Source organism: Podarcis muralis, chromosome 1 (genome assembly GCF_964188315.1).
Source record: "Podarcis muralis chromosome 1, rPodMur119.hap1.1, whole genome shotgun sequence".
Taxonomy (NCBI): domain Eukaryota; kingdom Metazoa; phylum Chordata; class Lepidosauria; order Squamata; family Lacertidae; genus Podarcis; species Podarcis muralis.
Window position 1 is genome coordinate 18,107,589 of NC_135655.1, and position 19,993 is coordinate 18,127,581.

The 19,993-nt window shown below is 40.7% G+C and overlaps 1 protein-coding gene across 2 annotated transcripts in view; it reads left to right on the top strand.

Annotated features, from left to right (window-relative positions):
* Positions 1–332: 332 nt before the first annotated feature.
* SETD3 (SET domain containing 3, actin N3(tau)-histidine methyltransferase) overlaps positions 333–19,993 on the top strand; it is a 46,119-nt gene continuing 26,458 nt past the window's right edge. The window contains exons 1-6 of one of the 2 annotated variants that reach the window (XM_028715116.2): positions 333–353; positions 11,577–11,686; positions 12,018–12,110; positions 13,768–13,916; positions 14,459–14,531; positions 15,600–15,856. In XM_028715116.2, the coding sequence (XP_028570949.1) occupies positions 11,584–11,686; positions 12,018–12,110; positions 13,768–13,916; positions 14,459–14,531; positions 15,600–15,856 (675 nt within the window). In that variant the 5' untranslated portion in view covers positions 333–353; positions 11,577–11,583. The other variant, XM_077924230.1, reaches the window with a different exon arrangement.

The following is a 19,993-nucleotide window of genomic DNA, read 5'->3' on the forward strand; positions in this document are numbered from 1 at the left end:
GGCGGGAGGTGGATAAACGAAGAAGACGTACGGGGTGAGGAAGGGGGCGGTGTTATTGGGCGGAGCTCTTATCCCCGCCAATCAGAATTCGCAACACCACCACCCCCACCTCTCTCGCCCTCGCTCCGCTGCCCTTTCCCTCCCTCAGGCTCTCGCGCACGCGCCCCACCCTTTCAAAAGAAGTGTGTGTGAGAGGGAGGGGGGCGAACAGGAGGCGCGCCGGATTGGCTGACCCGCCCAAGTGCGAGGACTGCGGACCAATGGCAGCGGTGGAGGCCTGGGCTCCGCTGGAGGGGCGGGCGAGGGAGGCCGCAGGCGGGCCGGGGCCAGCGCTGGGTCCTCAGAGCCACTGAGTGAGTTTGTAGGTGTGTGTTTACGCGCACGCGCGCGGCGGGGCTGTGGTTGGCTTCGCGGCCGCCACCACCGCCGCCGCCTCCTCCTCCTCCCCCCTTCCCCTCCCCCCTCCACACCCCGGGCAGCGCCGTCCGGTGAGAGGATTTTGAACCCCGTGTTGTCGTCGCTAAAAAAGGTAAATGGGGGAGGCCTAATCCCGACCCCGTCTCTCTCGTGCGTCGCCTCAGAGGAGGGCGAGGCGGGTGGGGGCTACTCCGGCCCTGGCGCCTTCCTCCTCCTGTGTCTTTCTTATTTAAATAAATTTTTAAAAGCCATGTGGCTGAGGGCCCTCACACGCCCCTGAGGAAGACGCTTCCGCCGCCGGCTGCTCTCTTCGGACACCGACACACGCGATTCAGGAGGTCGCCTAGATGCGTCATCCCGTGTCAGCCCCGTTCACACGCTCTTCCTTGCACGCTGTCATGTCCGCGCTAGTAAATTGGTCCGGGAGAACCGCCACCGCCGCTTCCCCTGGGCTGTAGTCGGGGTCGGCCCACACCCCTCCCCGTAGTTTTCTTCCAGAGGGCTAGGAAGGGGTGTGGGTGTATGTGTGTCTTTCAAACCACTCGTGCGGTGCCATCCTACAAAACATAACGCTCCAATTTCCGAAGTAAACATGCGTATCTCAACGGCGGGGGGTGGGGAGGAAGAGGCGTTGCGCTCATCAGTTCCAAGGGATCCTGAAGATGCGCCCCTGCAGCCGCCCGCATGGTTTATTTTTAAGTCGGGCCCATGGGTTTTTTGGGCAAGGCGTTCCTTCCTTGCCCAAATGAGTGTGCATAGGATTGCAGCCTTTCTAAGGGCCTTGCCCCTCCGCCTCTCCCATTTCGCAAACGCATTTGCTGCACGCACCGGCCCCCGCCATGCATATTCATCTCTTCATATCCTGGCCTGTTCTATGCCCAATTTTGGCTTCTGCCTCCTGCCGTCCACCATTTCTGCTCAGCTTCTACTCTCTCTTCGCTTTCTAATAAATACTGTAACAGGTAAACACTGCTTTCAGGGGCCTGCATGACAGCTGCTTATCACTGTAATACAGTTGCCTCACAGTTTCTTTGGCATTGATGTGTTCCAAATATTACCTATTGTTTGTCATAATGTGGCTTAGCTGCCAGCGTGCATGAAACTCCCGGTATTTACTTACCTACCTTGTCTATTAAATCAAATTCATGTCTGTATTCCCTCGTACAGACACAGCAAGGCTGTCATAAATACTTCACGGATTCTCATCGTTCCTTGATGGTTTTTTGCTTTTACTTTAATCTTGACCAGGCCCCTTGTTACCATTCCCCTACTAGTCAACATTATTTCCTGTTCCTATCTTACAACACTGGATATTGCCCTTTCCTGACAACTCACAATCTCTCTGTGTTACCCCCTGTTAGTGGGTTCAAGATTGCAGCCTAAGACTCAGAAGTAAGCCCCATTTCATTCTCTAGGGCAGGAGTCAGCAAACTTTTTCAGCAGGGGGCCGGTCCACTGTCGCTCAGACCTCGTGGGCGGCCGGACTATATTTTGAGGGTGGGGGGATGAACGAATTCCTATGCCCCACAAATAACCCAGAGATGCATTTTAAATAAAAGGACACATTCTACTCATGTAAAAACACGCTGATTCCCGGAACGTCCACAGGCCGGATTTAGAAGGTATTGGGCCACATCTGGCCCCCGGGCCTTAGTTTGCCTACCCATGCTCTAGGGTATGGGTGTATAGGATTGCAGCGCATTCAGCTTAATTTCATGATTATCATATCTTTCTCAGATTAAATTGCCTATAGTTCCAGTATTTTGCTGCTTGTTTTCTAAATTTCTCAATGGTACATTTATCACATCTTGACTTTTCATTCCATTTCTCTTACAGGAATCATACTGACATTAGTAATTCTTTTGTAATTCTCCATGCAACTGTTTTGATTGTCTCATACACAACTTCCATTCCTTTCTTTAAATGTCTGTCTTGTTTTTGCAGATAATTCTTCTTCTTTTGCCTATTCCTCATAGGGATGAAGCCATAACCTTTCAATTCTCTTCTCTTCTGTTTTTTTTATGCTAGTTTACTTTGTACAAACTCTAGGGGTCATTTCTAGAGTGGAAGAAAGAGGAAATCACAGAGGAGGAGTATACACGTGTAGCCAACAGTTGCAGGGGAAAGTCAGGCTGGCTAAACGGCAAAATGAGCTTAGGCTTGAAAGAGAAGTTAAAAAGAATAAAAAAGGTTTCTTCGGCTATGTCTGAAGTAAAAGGAAGAACAAGCACGTGGTAGGTCCTCTGTGTGGGGAAGACGGAGAAATGCTATTGGATGACAGAGAAAAAGCGGAACTACTCAACACCTACTTTGGCCTTGTCTTCACCCAAAAGGAAAACGATGCTCAACCTGGTGATAACAGAATAAATAATGTAAGGAGGGAGCTGCAGACCAAGATAGGAAAAGAGGTAGTGAGGGAACTCCTAGCTATTTTATTTTTTATTTTTTAAAAGATATTTATTAGACGTTTAATAGTTACAAAAAAAGGGGAAAAAGACAATAAAAAGTTACAATACATCAAAAAGAAAAAGAAAAACAGAAAACAATACAGCAAAACAATAAGAAAAACAAAAACACTTAAAAACACATCCAATATTTCCGTATCTTTACCTTTCATTTACTTGTTTCATCGACCTCCTCAAACCTCCTTTTTTTGTATTCTAGTTCAATTAGCTATTTCAGCAAATCCTTTCCATCTTTCTCAATTTTTGTTCTATAATATATCTTAACACAATCTGATCTCAAATTTTACACTTTGGCCCATTGACAATCTATTTTTACTTAGTTCTTTATAACATTTCTGCTAAAACCATGTAGCTTCATTCCAGCATCCTTCTAACATTAATTAATTTTACAGTATTTCTGTAAATATACTTTGAATTTTTTCCAATCTTCTTCCACCGACTCTTCTCCCTGGTCTCGGATTCTGCCAGTCATTTCCGCCAACTCCATGTAGTCCATTAGCTTCATCTGCCATTCTTCCCGGAACACCTAGCTATTTTAAATGAATTCAAATCTCCAGAGCCTGATGAGCTGCATCCAAGGGTACTAAAGGAGCTTGTGGAGCCTTTGTCTATTATCTTTGAGAACTTTTGGAGAACAGGTGAAGTCCCTACAGACTGGATGCGGGCAAATGTTGTCCCCATCTTCAAAAAGGGAGGAAAGGTATGTTGTCCCCAGGTAACTACTTGACCGGGGAACCTGACATTGATACCAGGGAAGGTCGTAGAACAGATGATTCAACAGTCGGGTCTGTGAGCATTTAGAAAAGGATTCTGTGATTACTAAGACCCAGTATGGGTTTCTCAAAAATAAGTCATGCCAGACCAATCTGATTTATTTTTTGAAGGAATTACAAACTTGGTGGATCGGGGAAATGCTGTGGACACAGTGTATCTTGATTTCAGTAAGGCTTTTGACAAAGTACCTCATGATACTCTCAAGAGGAAGCTGGTAAAATGTGGTTTGAATGAGGTAACTGTTAGGTGGATTTGTAGCTGGTTGACTGACTGAACCCAAAGAGTACTCATTAATGGTTCCTCATCATCCTGGAAAAAAGTAAAAAGGGGGGTGCTGCAGGGTTCTGTCCTGGGCCCGTTGTTCAGCATCTTTATAAATGACTGATGAAGGGATTGAGGGGATGCTCATCAAAGTTGATAACACCATACAGTACTGGGAGAGGTAGCTAATACCTCAGAAGACAGAATCAGAATTCAAAATGACCGTAACAGTTTGGAGAACTTGGCACAAGCTACAAAGTGTTATTTCAATAGGGACAAATGTAAGGTTCTGCACCTAGGCAGAAATAACCAGATGCACAAATATAGGATGGGGGACACCTGGCTTACTAGCAGTACGGGTGAAAAGGATCACGGGGTCTTGTTGGACCACAAGCTGAACATGAGTCAACAGTGTAATACAGCAGCGGGGGAGGGGGGGAACTAATGCTATTCTAGGCTGCATCAACAGAAGTGTAGTGTCCAGATCAAGGGAAATAATAGTACCACTCTATTCTGCCTTAGTTAGACCAACTTGGAATCCTGTGTCCAGTTCTGGGCACCACAGTTTAAGAAGAATGTTGACAAGCTGTAACATGTGCAGAGGAGAGCAACCAAGATGATCAAGGATATGGAAACTAAGCCTTATAAGGAGCGCTTGAAGGCGCTGGGTATGTTTAGCCTGGAAAAGAGTCTGAGAGGAGATATGATAGCCATCTTCAAATATCTCAAGGGCTGTCACATGGAGAAGGCAGCATGCTTGTTTTCTCCTGCTCTGGGGGGTAATAATAAATAATAATAATAATAAATTTTATTTATATCCCGCCCTCCCCAGCCGAAGCTGGGCTCAGGGCGGCTAACAACAATCTCTCAAACCTATGGCTTCAAGTTGCAAGAAAGGAGATCCCAATTAACATTTGGGAAAACTTTCTGACAGAGCTGTTCAGCAGTGAAACAGACTCCCACAAGAGGTGATGGACTTTCCTTCCTTGGTGGTTTTTAAACACAGGTTGGATGGCTAACTTGAGATTCCTGCATTGCAGAGGGTTGAACTGGACGACTTTTTGCGTCCCTTCCAACTATGATTATATGATTCCAGACCTTTTCTGCCAAATGAATGTACAGTTTCCCCCTTTAACCTGCTCATAAGCAAATATTCATTGTAGTGTGATTGCACCTGCTTCCATCTTGAATTCTCCATTCTTATTCATTGATAATTTAATGTCCCTTTCTCTGAAGTTTTGTTTCCTCTCTTCTCAAAGTCTTTTTTTTGTAGTAGGTTTAACTTTTTACTGCATTTGTCCATCCACCCGCTTAATACTGTCTTGGCAGAGATATGGCTAGTCGTATATGGGTAATGGGAGTGATGCTGTTTGCTGTGCCAAGGGTTCTTTGTTGTTAGTTCCTGGGGGAAAGATAGGCAATCTATTTGTGGCTCATGTGGGAGGCAAGCGGAACACAAATTTAACAAGACTTGATGATGCATTAAGATCTTAGTTGTAGTTTGGAGGCATTTTTTATTTTGTGAAATCTTGGTTCCCTTCCTGTCTGTTCAACCCAACTGATGTGCCCCTCACCATGAAATATTAAAAATATGGCAAAAAAAATCAGGAGAAAAATGGGAGAGGGTTATTGCATTCATGCCCTGCATGTGGGCTTTCCATAGGGTGGTTGGCCATTGCAAGATTTGAATGCCAGGCTGTGCATGTCCTTGATCTGCTCTCAAGGAAACTGATAAACATCATTATGCTTCATCTCTCATTTGGGAATCATTTTCCTTTAGGACAGGGATGAGGAACCTTTGACTCTTCTGATGTTGTTAGACCCCACTCTCATCAGTCACAGTGAGCGTACCCAATAGTCAGGGATGATGAGAATTGTTGTAGTCCAGCAACATCAGAAGGGCCACAGAATCACAACATCTGCTTCAGCAAAATGGCTAGCTTGTTCTAGCCATCACCTCATTTTACTATTCCTTGTTTTGTGGAATCTGCGACATGATTTAACCTGCTCATTGCTTATGGCAGACTGTTAGGTTAGGAATTTGAATTTGCTAAATGCTTTAGATATGCTTTACAGATCCATTCTTTGGGTTGTATCCAAAGGTGTCTCTGCACAGGTAGAACAGACTTCAATATACGTAAGAGAACTTCTCCTTGCTCTCCTGCTGCCCACCTCCCCGAAAAAGTCTGCTTTGGAGAGTTTGGGGAATGGCAGGGAGATAGGAGAAGGAATGAAAAATACTGTTGCAAATCAGAAGTCAGCTTGTTTGACATTGGATCTTACTCTGTCTTCTGGTATATGGAAAGCCTTTGTATGACAAAATTGTGAAAGAGTAAAAGCCAGCAAACAGGCTTGTGTTGCTTATTGTGACTTTCATTTATTTTTAATTTGCTTAAAAATACCCTGTTGACTACATGCTATCTCAAAATAAAACACCAGTATAAGTTTGTCTCCTTGCTAGTATGGTACAACTTCATTTATGATCTTTAAAAATTCCATATTCTACAAAGAAACTGGAGAATTACAAACTCTTAGCAAATTAAGTACAGAATTAATATTCACTTTTTTAATGGATAATATACTTTCAGTAGGTATATTTTTTTATTAGCATAAATTGGTTGCAACCCACATGTGTCCAGAATCCCAATTTTAATGATTGTTGAGAAACTGCATGTACAAAACATGATACACCATGTTGTAATTAAATGTCAGGAAGATGCCATTGTTTTCTAGTGTGTGAACTTAACAAGAGAAATGCTTTTTCTTTGAAAGTTGTTGTGGACTTTGCTACATAGATTTGCTGAAACCTAATTTTTCTTGATTGATTTAAGTTCTTAAAAGGGGAGCTGGTTCAGTTGACAGGCAAACAGTCATAAACCATGCTACTGTGATAGCTAACACAAGTAGAATTTATCTTTGTAAGAAGAAAGTACTGTTTGGGTATTCAGTCTTCTTATGGGGGGGGGGACACGCAAGGAGAAGCAGGGTTATGCAGCCCAGCTCTGTTTTAATAGTAATAGTAATAATTTATTGTTTATATTCCGCCCATCTGGCCGGGCCTCCCCAGCCAATCTGGGCAGATCAACTGTACACAGTTTAGAACCTTCCACGAATTTGGGGTCTGAACTAGAGAGCTGCACAACATATTTTAAAGTCCTTCAAAATCAGAGGTTTAAATCACAGAGTTTTTGGTTTTTTTAGTGCTTTTCAGATTTATACATTTCACTAATTTTACAATCATTTTAACATTTCAAAACTTCATTTCCTTTCCCCTCTTTCTGCAGTTCCTTAAGTTTATTTTTAATATCTTCTGCATATCCAAATTAACTTAATTTGCTCATTTATTCATCTACTTTAAATATATACTCTTATAAAACTGCAGGTTATTACAATAATCCTGCCAGTGTTCTTATCTGTTTACAATTTATTTGTAAATATTCAATAAACCATTTCCATTCTTTTATAAAAAGTTTGTGATCTTGATTTCTTATTCTTCCAGTAAGTTTCACCATTTCTGCATATTCCATAAGTTTTTGTATCCATTCTTACTTTGCTGGGACTTCTGCTTCTTTCCATTTTGGGGCAAGTAACATTCTTGCTGCTGTAGTAGCGCAGAGATTCTTCACAAGTAGAATATGTGTTCCTCCTTGTGTCTTTCTTTGAATGTGATCTGTTCCATAGTAGAACAAACTCCCTAGGGACTTTACTTCCTTGGAGCTTTTTAAGATTCTAAGACTGAGCCCCCAAATAGGGCAAGAGTTTCTGATGCAGTCTGCTGTCAGTAGGCAGTTGCTTTGTGAAGGAAAGTAGCTTCACTGCTGTATCAGTTACGTCAGCCCAAGTACTAATTTTGGGACATTGCAAAACATACTGACTGTTACTGGTGGCCTAAGTTCCTGGCTTTCTCTGCAGTAGTAGGGTACAAAGGTAACAAATGGTAACAGACCGTTACAAATTCAAGTAGACTTGGTGACTTTTAGCTACAAGAAATAAAATTGAAACCTCTGTGTTCAGTGGCAGTACCCTCTAATGATCAAATGCTGGGGTCGAAAAGGGAATGGGTTTTTTGTGACGTCTGTGACTTCTGAGGATTATCTAACAGGCCACAATTGAGTACTGAACTAGACTGGCATCTGGTCAAATAGTGAGGCAGCTAGAAGTGGAGCATGTTTCGCTAAAGAGCAAAAGAAGGGCTTTCACTGGCAGTTTCCTTGTTTCCCTAGCCCTCGTCTTGTTTCTGAGATTTTAAAAGATTATTCTGTATATTGTCCCCACAGTCATAAAAATCTCAGGATTTAAAGCATAACTTGTCTTAGCTCTCAGCAGTATTTGCAAAATAATATGTAATCTCATTTTCTGTTAAATGAACGATGACAATTTTTTGAATGACATCTAATGATACATGCCTAATTTGCCCAGTGCAAAACTTGTGCAACATGGGTTAAGTTTCTTTTCTCCACCCCAGCCCTCTGTGCACCCCAAAGCATTCTTTGTAGAATCCTCTGGGGCAATATTTTTTTCCAAGGTGTCTTCAAAGGGAGGACAGGAAGGAGAAGTCCTGTTGCGCGAGTGGATCTTGCCCATTGAGTGTACTTTCAGATGACACCTTAATGAGTAGGCTTTTCTGCAGTGAAACTTGCTTTGCTTAGTTCTTACAAATGAGCTTGGACTGCTAAAAGCCACTTTGTAAAATTATGATCTTACTTTGATCTTGTACTGAAATAATTATGCTAGTTTGGATTTTGAAATAAGTTAGAATGGGAAGGAGTTGGAGATTTATTGGCTGTATCTAGAGGATTTGTTGTTGATGATTGTCTTTATTTCCCCTAAAAAGATTTCATCTAACTTCCACTTTGATACTGGTTTAATTTAGTCTATTCTAGAGGTTTTTTTCAAAGACAAGAATGCCTTTGGGTTCTTATCATAAATGTTAGTTTGCAGCATGTACAGTATTCTGTTTTATTACAGTGAGTAAGGAGGACAGGTTACAAAAGTATAGTTATGCCTGAGGTGGGGGGGAAAGAATAGGTTCTCTTTCTCCTGATGTTTGAACCCTGGATCATCAAGTGAAACTAAATAGTGAGACATTCAGGGCAGACAAAAGGAAATACTTCTTCAAACTGCATAGTTAAACCATGGAGTTTGCTAACATGGTAGTGACCACCAACATGGACCGCTTTAAAAGGGAAATAACCTTTATCTTCCAATGGACACTAATTGGACACAACCCTTTATGAGCAAATATTATTTTATAGTACAAAAAGAAAATTTAACAGTTTCAGAATAGGAAACTTGATATAAATTACTTTTTATACCGTAATTCATTTAACTCCATTATTTAAATCTAGGTGCTTTAAATCAATCAATTTTGTTAAACTTCTTTGCATTGCACCAAAGAAAATTATCTCTTCCTTTTTTCTTTTTCTTTTTTGTTATAGAGGTGACCACTGTATCACAGTGAACTCAAACAGTTCTGAGATTCCTGTTAGAGGATAGTATTTCACTGTGCAGAAATTTCTTGTACTTTTGATTTAAATTATAGCAACAGCAGTTGGGAGTTGTTGGCATTTTAAAAAGCAACTCGCCAGAAGTGTGATGACACAATTCATTTTTAGACTTCAGGTGTTTTGGCAGAACTTCCATGCTGTAGTGTAACTTATCCTAAGTACATGTAAATGCAATAATCACATCCTTTCCCTGTTGATCCTGGCTCCATTTGTTTCCCTCTCTCTGTTGTCTGTCTGGTATCCTAGATTGTAAAACCCTCAGGGTACGGATCTGTTCTGTCATTATTTGTGGATAATGCTGTAGAAATAATACTGTGTGTATAGTGTTAAAATACTGTTGTGAGTTTGCAGCAGATAGGCTGTATGCCCTGAGCCACCCTTCCAATTCCTGGATCCAGCATGGATTCAGTTGCTGGAATAGCCAGACCATCCTGGTAATGGCCCACAAAGGGAGTGGCTCTGTGCCAGAGGGCAAAGGGTTAGACCTCCACTCCCTCAATTGTCTGTTAGAAAGACAAAAGCCCAGAGTTGAGAGTTGCGTTTTGTGAACTAGAAGCTGGATGCGAAAGCTACAGGCTGGAAAGGCAGAGAGAGAGAGAGCCAGGCCTGATTTCCGCTGCAATCCAAGGCTGTGGCTATTGGAGAAGCAGGACTTTCTTGGGAGGTTAATGCTGTGAACCTCTCCATCGTAGGCTCAGGTTGTGTATATGTGTAAATTAAGCAGATATCATAAAGTCTCAACAGTCTCTAAAGTGTCTCATTCCAAAAGAAAACACAAACCCCGGGTAAGTGCCTAGGACCCCTGGAATCTCACACCACTTGGAGATTGGGATGGCATGCAACAATACCTTAAATGTGTTTATGGGCATGTTTTAAATAAGAAATCTGATAAAAGTTAGCTAGAAATTCTTCTTAGCCTTGGTTATGTGATAGAGATCTTTTCCTTATTCTTTCTGATAAGGTTTCTGGAATATTTATGTTTGCACCAATTAATAGATTGTGCAGCCGTTGAGTCCTAAAGCATTCTGTTGAGAGCAACATGTTTGCAGAGTTTTCCTAATCCTATCAATCTAACTTTAGGGTTACAGGGTGTTAAGGTTGCAAAATCATGCACTAATGAACTTATTTATTGCAAAGTGAGTGCCTTCTGAAGGAAAGTATTGGGTGCACTTTTTTTGTTTGTTTGTTTAAAACTGCGTGGGAAGGAAGAAAATTATATATATATATATATTTCTTTTTTCAAGGAAAGATTTTGGTAGAACAGAAGTTCAAAGCCGAACACAACATGAGATCTTTGCCAACAAGAGTTAAGAGTGGGAGATGAGTTAAACTCTTGCTGCCACTGTTCTTGCATGCTATTTGGTGCCAAGTTCATTGGATCCTCTATATTTGGATATGCGACTATGCTGCATGTACCAAGCATATTCATCAACACATGACAGTTTCTCCCTTGGAGAAAATTTCTGTGGTTTTCCAGAAATTTATGTTTTCGATATATTAAAACCAGCTAGCAGAGAAAAACATTTTAAGCACTGGCACTGGCTGTTTGCACAGGTAGGCACTACTTAACCTTGTTCAACAAACCAGCCCTAAATACATTAATGTAAATCTCATCAAAATAAATGAAACTTGAAGCAAGTCAGCTGTTCTATTTTGATAGGTTCTAAATAAAACATTTTATTGCAACTAGGATCAAACACAATTTATTGAGCATATTTTTTATAAATGTATACATACATTTATGCTAACGTGACTTACATGGTTAGCTACCAGTGTTTTTAGTTATACATGGGAATGCTTTTCTTATACACTTCAGTAACAGAGCTCGGATAACTGGATGGTATAGAAAAGTCTAAATAATGAATAGAGTGGCACCCAAGTTCTTTGAGCAGAACAGACTTCCATTCATGCAATCTGCTCCATAGGATTGGAGGACCTTCCTAAACAGATCTGGGAGCGGAAGCTGTACCTATGAGGCACCACTCACAGGTGCAAATTTTTATAGAGAATCAGGTGTTTTCTTTCAAGCCTTCCAGATATTTGCTCATCTTCACCTCCCCAGCATTCAATATATTGGTATCAAAAAAAGAAAGAAAGAGAACAGAAGTAGTAACAGAAACCCCTTGCTTATTTAACTACTGTTCTCTTTTAGTTGGAAGATGGGGAAGAAAAGCAGAGTGAAAACTCAGAAGTCAGGCACTGGAGCCACGGCAGCAGTCTCTCCAAAAGAAATGTTGAATCTAATTAGTGAATTATTACAAAGTAAGTATGTTGTACTATAGTTGTGGTGAAGGGGATGATCTTTATAAGTTCATGTGGAAAATAGGCAGGGCTGAATTTTGTTCTATTTAAATATTTAACATTTAAATATTAAGTATTTAAATTAGGAACGGAAAGTCTATCCAGGCTCTAGCCCCTCTATTCCTGTAAAATATATTAGAGGTTCATGGCTTCAGTGAACATATGTTTTTAGTATTGGTGTTCAAATGGAAGTTATGAAATTGAACATATAAATCCCATTTATGATACTCTCTTGATGTTAAGGAGAGGAGAAATGTTAAATTTCAGTGAGCAATAATGTTTATCTTTCCAGAATGTAGCAGTCCGACTCCAGGTCCTGGAAAGGAGTGGGAAGAGTATCAACAGATCCGAGCTCTTGTTGAGAGAATCCGTAAAAAACAGAAAGGTAAACAAGAAATGGCTTTTCTAATTGCTTCTGGTCAGAAGTAATTTTGGCACTGCGTTTTGCTGCCTTCTGTCTTTTAAAAAAGACTCTAATTAAATTCCAAGCACACTCTGAGTCACAAATATTTCTTATTTTAGTATTCTCAAAAAGTCTGAGGTTTCATTCCTTTGCAAAAGTGTTGAACAGAGACTAGTCTGTATTGTAGAGTGGAGCAGAGCACCTGAGTGTTGAACTTCCAGGGACTACTTCAAGTATTATAAATGTTTAGTTGTGAAACATGTTTGTTTAGTTGCTAAATGCTTTTTATTTGTAAGCATTCCCCTTATTTAAAACAAAATAGCTGGTCTTTCATCAGTCATTACATTCTTTGTGTGTGTGCTGACACCACAACTGCTATTTTTGCAGTGTCTGCAATGATAATTTGTATTGGATGATTCATTAGTCACATTTAACCTGGTAGATTATGTTTGCGTAACATCTTAAAACAAGTGTTTACATTTGAAAAGATATTTCCTGTTAAGATTATTGTTAATGCTTGAATAGATACCAAAAATTGGGCAGTCCCATTTGCAAGTGACCACCATAGGGAACTCAGCACTTTGTTTCTAGAAACAATCCTTTTGTTTATGCTTTTTTCTTCCCCTTTATTTGTGGCATCACAGTAAAAATGTGAGTTTAATTATTGAAGTGCACATGTGGGCTGTATGTGCTTTTATTCTACATGGTAAAATGAAAATCTGTCTTAGCCTGAGCTCCAAATGCATATTAACTTTTTAAAATAAAAAAGGTAGAACAATCTAAAAGTGCTGCTGTAGACACTTCCTCGTTCACATTTATACAGTAAAGTATTTTCCTCATGTTTTAAAACATTGCAGTACAATAATGTTAAGAAACAGTTCGTTGACCTTGTTAGGAATGTTTAACCTTTTATATCTCTAACTACAGTAAATAATTCTAGCATTTCTAACTCTTCTCATTCTGATGGAATTCTACAGTTTTACCATTTCCCCTGTTTGTCCTAGCTTGTGAGGCTTATCCTATGCCTACTTGGAGAAAGATCTGTAGGTTCATAATGATGCCAAGGAGAACATCGTTAAAGTGAACCCTCCCTAAATATAAGGCAAATTAAGATAATGTAATCTGTGGTCAAGAAAAACAAAGGAATTGTGGCCAATAGCTTTTCATAAGCATGTGACTTGACTGGCAGAATATGTGGTGTTTTCGCTGAGGAATTTGGGAGTTGCTTGAGCTCACTTTTTATTGGCACGTTGTTTTTCACGCTGAGAATTAAAGCCTTGGTTGACCAAATTGAATTGAATTGCTTGTACAGTCGTACCTTGGAAGTCGAACATCTTAGTTCCCGAACATTTTGGCTCCCGAACGTCGCAAACCCGGAAGTGACTATTCCGGTTTGCAAACTATTTTTGGAAGCCAACGAGGCTTCTGTGGCTTCTGGTTGGCTGCAGGAGCTTCTTGCAGCCAATCAGAAGCTGTGCTTTGGTTTGCGAACATTTTAAGTTGAATGGACTTCCGGAATGGATTCCGTTCAACTTCCAAGGTACAACTGTATTTTAAAAGCTGCTATGAATGCTTCCTAAACGTTTTCAACGTCTGTGTGACTCATTGTGTTTTTCTCTGCTGCTAAATATGTACATAGGTTTGTCTGTCGTATTTGATGGGAAAAGAGAAGATTATTTCACTGAACTAATTAACTGGGCCAGAGAGAATGGTGCATCTACAGAGGGCTTTGAAGTGGCTAACTTTGGTGAAGAGGGTTTTGGTTTGAAAGCTACAAGAGAGATAAAAGTGAGTATAGGATGGCATTGGAAGGTACATGGGGGGCATTTAAAGATCACTCAACCAGTCCCCAGTGTTTGAAATACTAAATTGGCAGAAGACTAGATCTTTTGAAATTTACTACAGGTGTTGAGCTTGTCCAAATCATGGTCCTGATGCAGAGATCCTCATGTGGAATAGCAGGATCCTCTATCTTCCAGAAGACAGTGATGTTACAATACTGTATCTCGATGTGCTAATATGTCCCTTGTGAAAGAAAATGTTAGGTATAAATGGCCTGTCTCCCCATCCTCCTCCAATTAGTGATGCAAACATTGCACAAGCACATATAGTGCAGAGGCTTAATGGTCACAGAGTATAATAATAGTGGTTGCACCAGGTGTTGCCCAGCATCTTTCACAGGTGCAAGACTTGGACTTAGGTTGTGCACTGTGGCACTGTGCTTCCACTAGCAGAATGGCTGTTTTGCAGGCGGATTACCACAATTTGTTACCATCCAGTATGTTTATCAGATCTGTATGATATTGTGAACTTTCATTGTGTTTTTCTAGGCAGAAGAGCTTTTTCTCTGGGTTCCCAGAAAATTGTTGATGACTGTTGAATCAGCGAAAAATTCAGTTTTGGGTAAGAGAAGATTTTGAATGCGTTTGCAGATGTGCAAAGGGTGTATTGATGGAAAGTTCTCCGCTAGCAAAATGATGAAAATTGTCAGTTAGAATTGTCTAGTGGGCTTCTTACAATGCTTGAACAATGTATCATATTTATTATTATTTATTGAACTGGGGTGTATGGGGAGGGGTAGTACCTCTGGTGGGGGACACTTCATACTTCTTCTGGGGTAGTTTGTCTACCTTTGGTCCCTACCATGCTCTCACCTGTGGCTTCTAGAAGCTGTTGGCATGCAGCAGCGGCCACAGCCCGGAAACAGCTTTGACTGGCTGGCTAAACCATGTACGGGTAGCCGATGGGTCTCAAACCCTCAGTGAGTTTAGGTATTCCCTTGCATGCAAAGACAGATTCTGGAAGATTGAGTGGATGATACCTATAGTGAGTCCAACAGTCAATAAGATGGTTCCTACACGTGAGAGGCAAATGGGTCTTGTCAACTAGGAAGGTAGCCCATCTAGCAGAAAGAAAACTCTGGTCCTAAACCTCTGCTGCCTTGTGGGATATCTTCAGGAGAGGAGAGGGCGAAGGAGTAAACCCTAAACAAATATGCAGTAGAGTCCCTAAGATGGTTGGATGGCACCTTGTATGCCTCCTTCTGACAAACTCCTGCTGCCAAGCTGGTGCCAAATGTATTGCTCTGCTTTCTTTTCTCAGCAAGGCCAAGAGGGGTGTCTTGTTATCTGGGCAGCCCAAGACATGCATACACACTGCCCAGGCTTGCGCTCCAGGGAGGTCACTTCAGTGCTGCTAACACAGCGGTTTGGTTTCAGCTCTAGAGGCGCGCTCTGTTGTCTCTTGAGACAGATGGATGCCAATTAGTTTATTGAAATTACATTTTTAGATCAGTTTAAAGGTTACAGGAAAGTTACAGAAAGTCTATAATAGGAAGTAAACAAAACCCATGTTATTGCAAGACCTACTTATTTTGTTAAAGTTTTCTTTCTTAGAAAAATCACTTAATATGCACTTAGGAATCCTGTTTGGGGGACTAAAATTTCTTTATGGGTTCTTTTCCTTTTTTAGGATCCTTGTATTCTCAAGACCGAATTCTCCAAGCCATGGGCAACATCACGCTAGCATTCCACCTTCTTTGTGAACGCTGCAATCCTAGTTCTTTCTGGCTGCCTTACATCCAAACTCTCCCAAGTGAATACAATACTCCTCTTTACTTTGAAGAAGATGAGGTTCAATATCTTCAGTCAACTCAGGCCATACATGACGTTTTCAGCCAATATAAAAATACTGCTCGACAGTATGCCTATTTCTACAAAGTTATTCAGGTAAGAGCCTGGAACAGACACTGGTTCCTATGAGGACCATAGCAAAGTAGAACTCTGACATTTTTAAAAGGCTTGTTAAGTGGCCTAAAGTTCTAAGTACCACAGTACCAATGCTAACCTGATTACTTTTTTTACCATTGCTTATACTGGCAGAATGCTGTTGCTATGATAGTTGTTGTGTGTGGAGGTGGTGGTTATATATGGAAGGACCTCTGATAGAAGTGCAGTACATCGTCTTGTTCTGAGTGCACACATGCGACATACATTTTGGGATAGCTCTTTAGTGTTATTGGAAGAGGGTAGATTTTGCCACCATCAGTCAGCAGTGTCGCAAGTGCACCATTTTATTTTCTCTATAGTGGATACCTGATTAATACTACTTTTTGCCCCTGGTGTGTCTAGCCTTTAGATGTCTGCATAAACCTATCTTGGGTTGTTGTGATGGAATTTTGAGAATCACTCAAAATGTGCTATATCTGTTTCCTGCAGAAGATACTTTGTAGTGAACGGGAAGGGCTTCATTTTCCTTTGTTCACATGTGCAAAATGATCTGAAAATGATTGCGATCATCTGGCATGCACTTGTGAAATTTTGTGTTCATTTTTAGTGAAAAATCTTTAGCCTGTAAGGTTGCTGATGTACTTCAGATGATATAGAGTGTAATGGCAATAATTCAGTTGTTTGCAGAGCTCATTCATTCTCATGTATGACTCTTCGTTTGTAGCCTTCACCCTGCTCCCCACCCCCCGAATATATACCTAATTCCTTTTGGTAACATATATATTTCCTCTTAAGGAAGTACTGTAGCTCAGTGGTAGATCACATGAATTCACATGCAAAAGATCCCAAGTTCAGTCCTGGGCATCTCCAGCTGGATCTGGGTAGGACTCCTGTGTGAATTCTGGAGAGCCACTAGCAATCATTATAGACAATATTGAGCTCTATGGAACAGTGATCTGGCTTTGTGTAAGGCAGTTTCAATGTTCCTCTACTTATTTTACTGTTATTTTATGAAGAGTATGCTCATGCTTATGATCTTAAAAGTGCTTTACTTCAGTAGTAAAATACTTCACTTGTGTATCTCCTGTCCTGTCATCTTAGTTAGTAAACTGAGTTAGCTGTTTAGACACTACAAGTATTGAGTAAATTTTCTGCTGGAGTAAACTACGGCCTTTTTAAACCATGATAAAAAGGCAACAAAACCCAGACACCATATAATTTTACTTCATGCAGTCTAAACACAACCAGTATCTCGCTATCTAGATTTTTATCACCCCTGTAGCTCTCTTCTGTATCTTTTTTTCAGGGTAGCCAAATTCGTAATGAACTGTGGAGTCCCATTTTTATACAAACTGTACCAGATAATATCTTCAAAGTACTAAGTAGTGTTGTTGCTTCTTAACTCTTTGAAGTGGCTGGGGTTCAAAGAGGGTACATGAATGAGCAGGAAAGAACTATAGGCTCAGTCTCGGAGCTTTGCTCACTTTGTCTCTTTTTTGCTGTAGTTGCTTTTTTGCTCTGTAGAAGAGGCAGACAATCACTTAGTTTTAGAGGCATGGAAACAGCTACATCATAGAGTAAGCAACCCTTTGGCTGCAGGTAAAGTTCTCTCCTGTGTGTTCACGTGTTGACTTTCATTCCTGACCATAGTTCCTATAGTCATAATCCTATTTCAGAACCTACACCCCAGTATTCACACCGATGTGTAGATCAGGGATTCCAAAACTGTGGTCCATGAATTTCATTCGCGTGGTCTGCAGTATACCCGCATTAAATATTCATCTTGTATTTTTATTGCTTCTTTATTTCTATTTTGTTTTATTGTATTGCATTTTAATTTGCAAATTTTAATTAAAAAAATAAGAAATAAAAGAAGCAATAAAAATACAGTTAAAAATCATTCATCTAGTATAGGACATTACAGTTGCTACAACAGGCAGAAAAATCATTGAGTTGGCTACCAAGATAATTAACAGTTTTTAAGTAGCCTGTAGAGTGGGAAGTTTGGGAACTACTGGGTAGGTAATCTAGATAGAAAAGCAGCTTTGTAGTGGCCTACCTGCCAGCTCCCTGGGCAAAAGTATCACAGCTACTGCTGTGAAACCATTGCATCAGGAGCTCATCTGGGGCTGAGTGTCTCTGCACAGTAGTACTATTGATCCCTAGCTCCTTCTTTCTTGACAGCTCTGTAGAGCTGACAAGCTAGTGGACTCTTTTGAGGAGGCAGGTTTGTGGGGGAGGAGAGAACATTTTCAGTTCTGAAAATGGCATTTGTTTCTTGTAACACAGCATCGTCTGTTCTCAATCTGTATACATTTTCCTTATGAGTGTTCCTTTCTTAGACCTATGTCTTACCCTTGTCACACATAGCATTTCATAGCCACAGATGTAATGTAGCTGCCTGTGAGTAATCAAGGCATTATATTGTTAACACTATGGAAAAAGTGTAATTCAGGTAAAGTGTACTGGCAGAACATCTTCTCAGACATCATTTTGTGGCTCCTTAAAAATCAGGCAAAGATTTCTTAGGTAGTTATTCAGCCTTCATCAGTCCTTTATTGCACAGAAATGTTTCCAATATACAGATGGGTGTACCATGCAGCAGTGTGTTTCAGCCATCAATGTTTAATGGAACAAAATCTCTGCTGAAACATAATCTACTTCCTGCCTGTCTTTATTGAATTGTAATATCTAGTTACAATTATTTAGAATGTTTTTTTAATATTTTAAAATTAAAGTTTTGTACTTAATGTTGTCATAAAAGCCACTTCGAAAGGTAGGCTAGACAAAATAGTCCCAGTTTGCCTTTAAAGCTATGCGAGTGGTTTTGTTTTGTTTTTTTACAGAGGATATGAAAAATATCAACACTAGGTTTCCATAGTACTGAGTAAATCCGTTATTTCATTTCAAGAGCTATGTTTATACAAAAACTATCTTGTTTCTTTGCTTCAGGAGTCTAGGTTGCTCTAAAGTTGTAATAGTACCACTAGGTGGTATTTATAATTTGGGGAGTTCAAACCATGTCTGGACAATTCTTAAAAGGTTAAAAAGGTAAAGGAATCCTGGACAGTTAAGTCCAGTCAAAGGCGACTATGGGGTTGCGGCGCTCATCTCACTTTCAGGCCAAGGGAGGTAGTGTTTGTCCACAGACAGCTTTACGGGTCATGTGGCCAGCAGGACTAAACTGCTTTTGGCGCAACGGAATACCGTGACGGAAACCAGAGTGCACAGAAATGCCTTTTACCTTCCCACCACAGCAGTACCTATTTATCTACTTGCACTGGCATGCTTTAAGGCTGCTAGGTTGGCAGGAGCTGGGACAGAGCAATGGGACCTGACCCTGTTGCGGGGATTCGAACCGCCGACCTTCTGATCGGCAGGCCCAAGAGGCTCAGTGGTTTAGCCTACAGCGCCACCCGCGTCCCTATGGACAATTCTTATATTATTGTATGAAGGGTTAGATTTAGATTTCTTCCATTGGGAACAGAAGGTACTATATTAATGAGATGCAAATGTCACAGATAAGCTCCAGCATTATTATTAAAACTGGCAACGTTAGGCATCTAACACTGCATTAACTGATAGGCTAACCAATCTTCATGCCTGCCATATGTTACCCTAGTGCAAAGTTAGTAAAGTTTACCACTAAATGGCATGATAGCTAATTTATAATTTACATGTACTACTGACATTCAAGAGGACAGAGGTGTGATCATCATCTTGCCAGAATTTCCAAGTGAGAGATGTACTTGGGAGGAATAATGGGGTGTCTGTATGTTCTTTAAGAGGGACCTGTTAAAATGCATATTGCACCTAAAGTTCAACTCTTCTTATGCTCATGCTCTTATGGCCTAGCTGCTGTTGCATCATTTAAAAAAACAACCCCAATCTACTAACCTCTTACCCATATGAGATTCAGTCATATATCAGTCCCTATAATAGTGAACTCAGGTGGTGTGTGCTGACGGAGATGGGGCCACTGAGAAACAATAAAGAAGTATCAGCAGAGTCTGAAGAATGCTGAGATTTGTTGAAATACTAACAATATTTTTATAGCCTAAGGGAGCGAAAGAACAAAACACAAACAGTCCAGTGATGACAGAGCATGCTGGAAAGGAGAGACATTAAAGCAGGGAT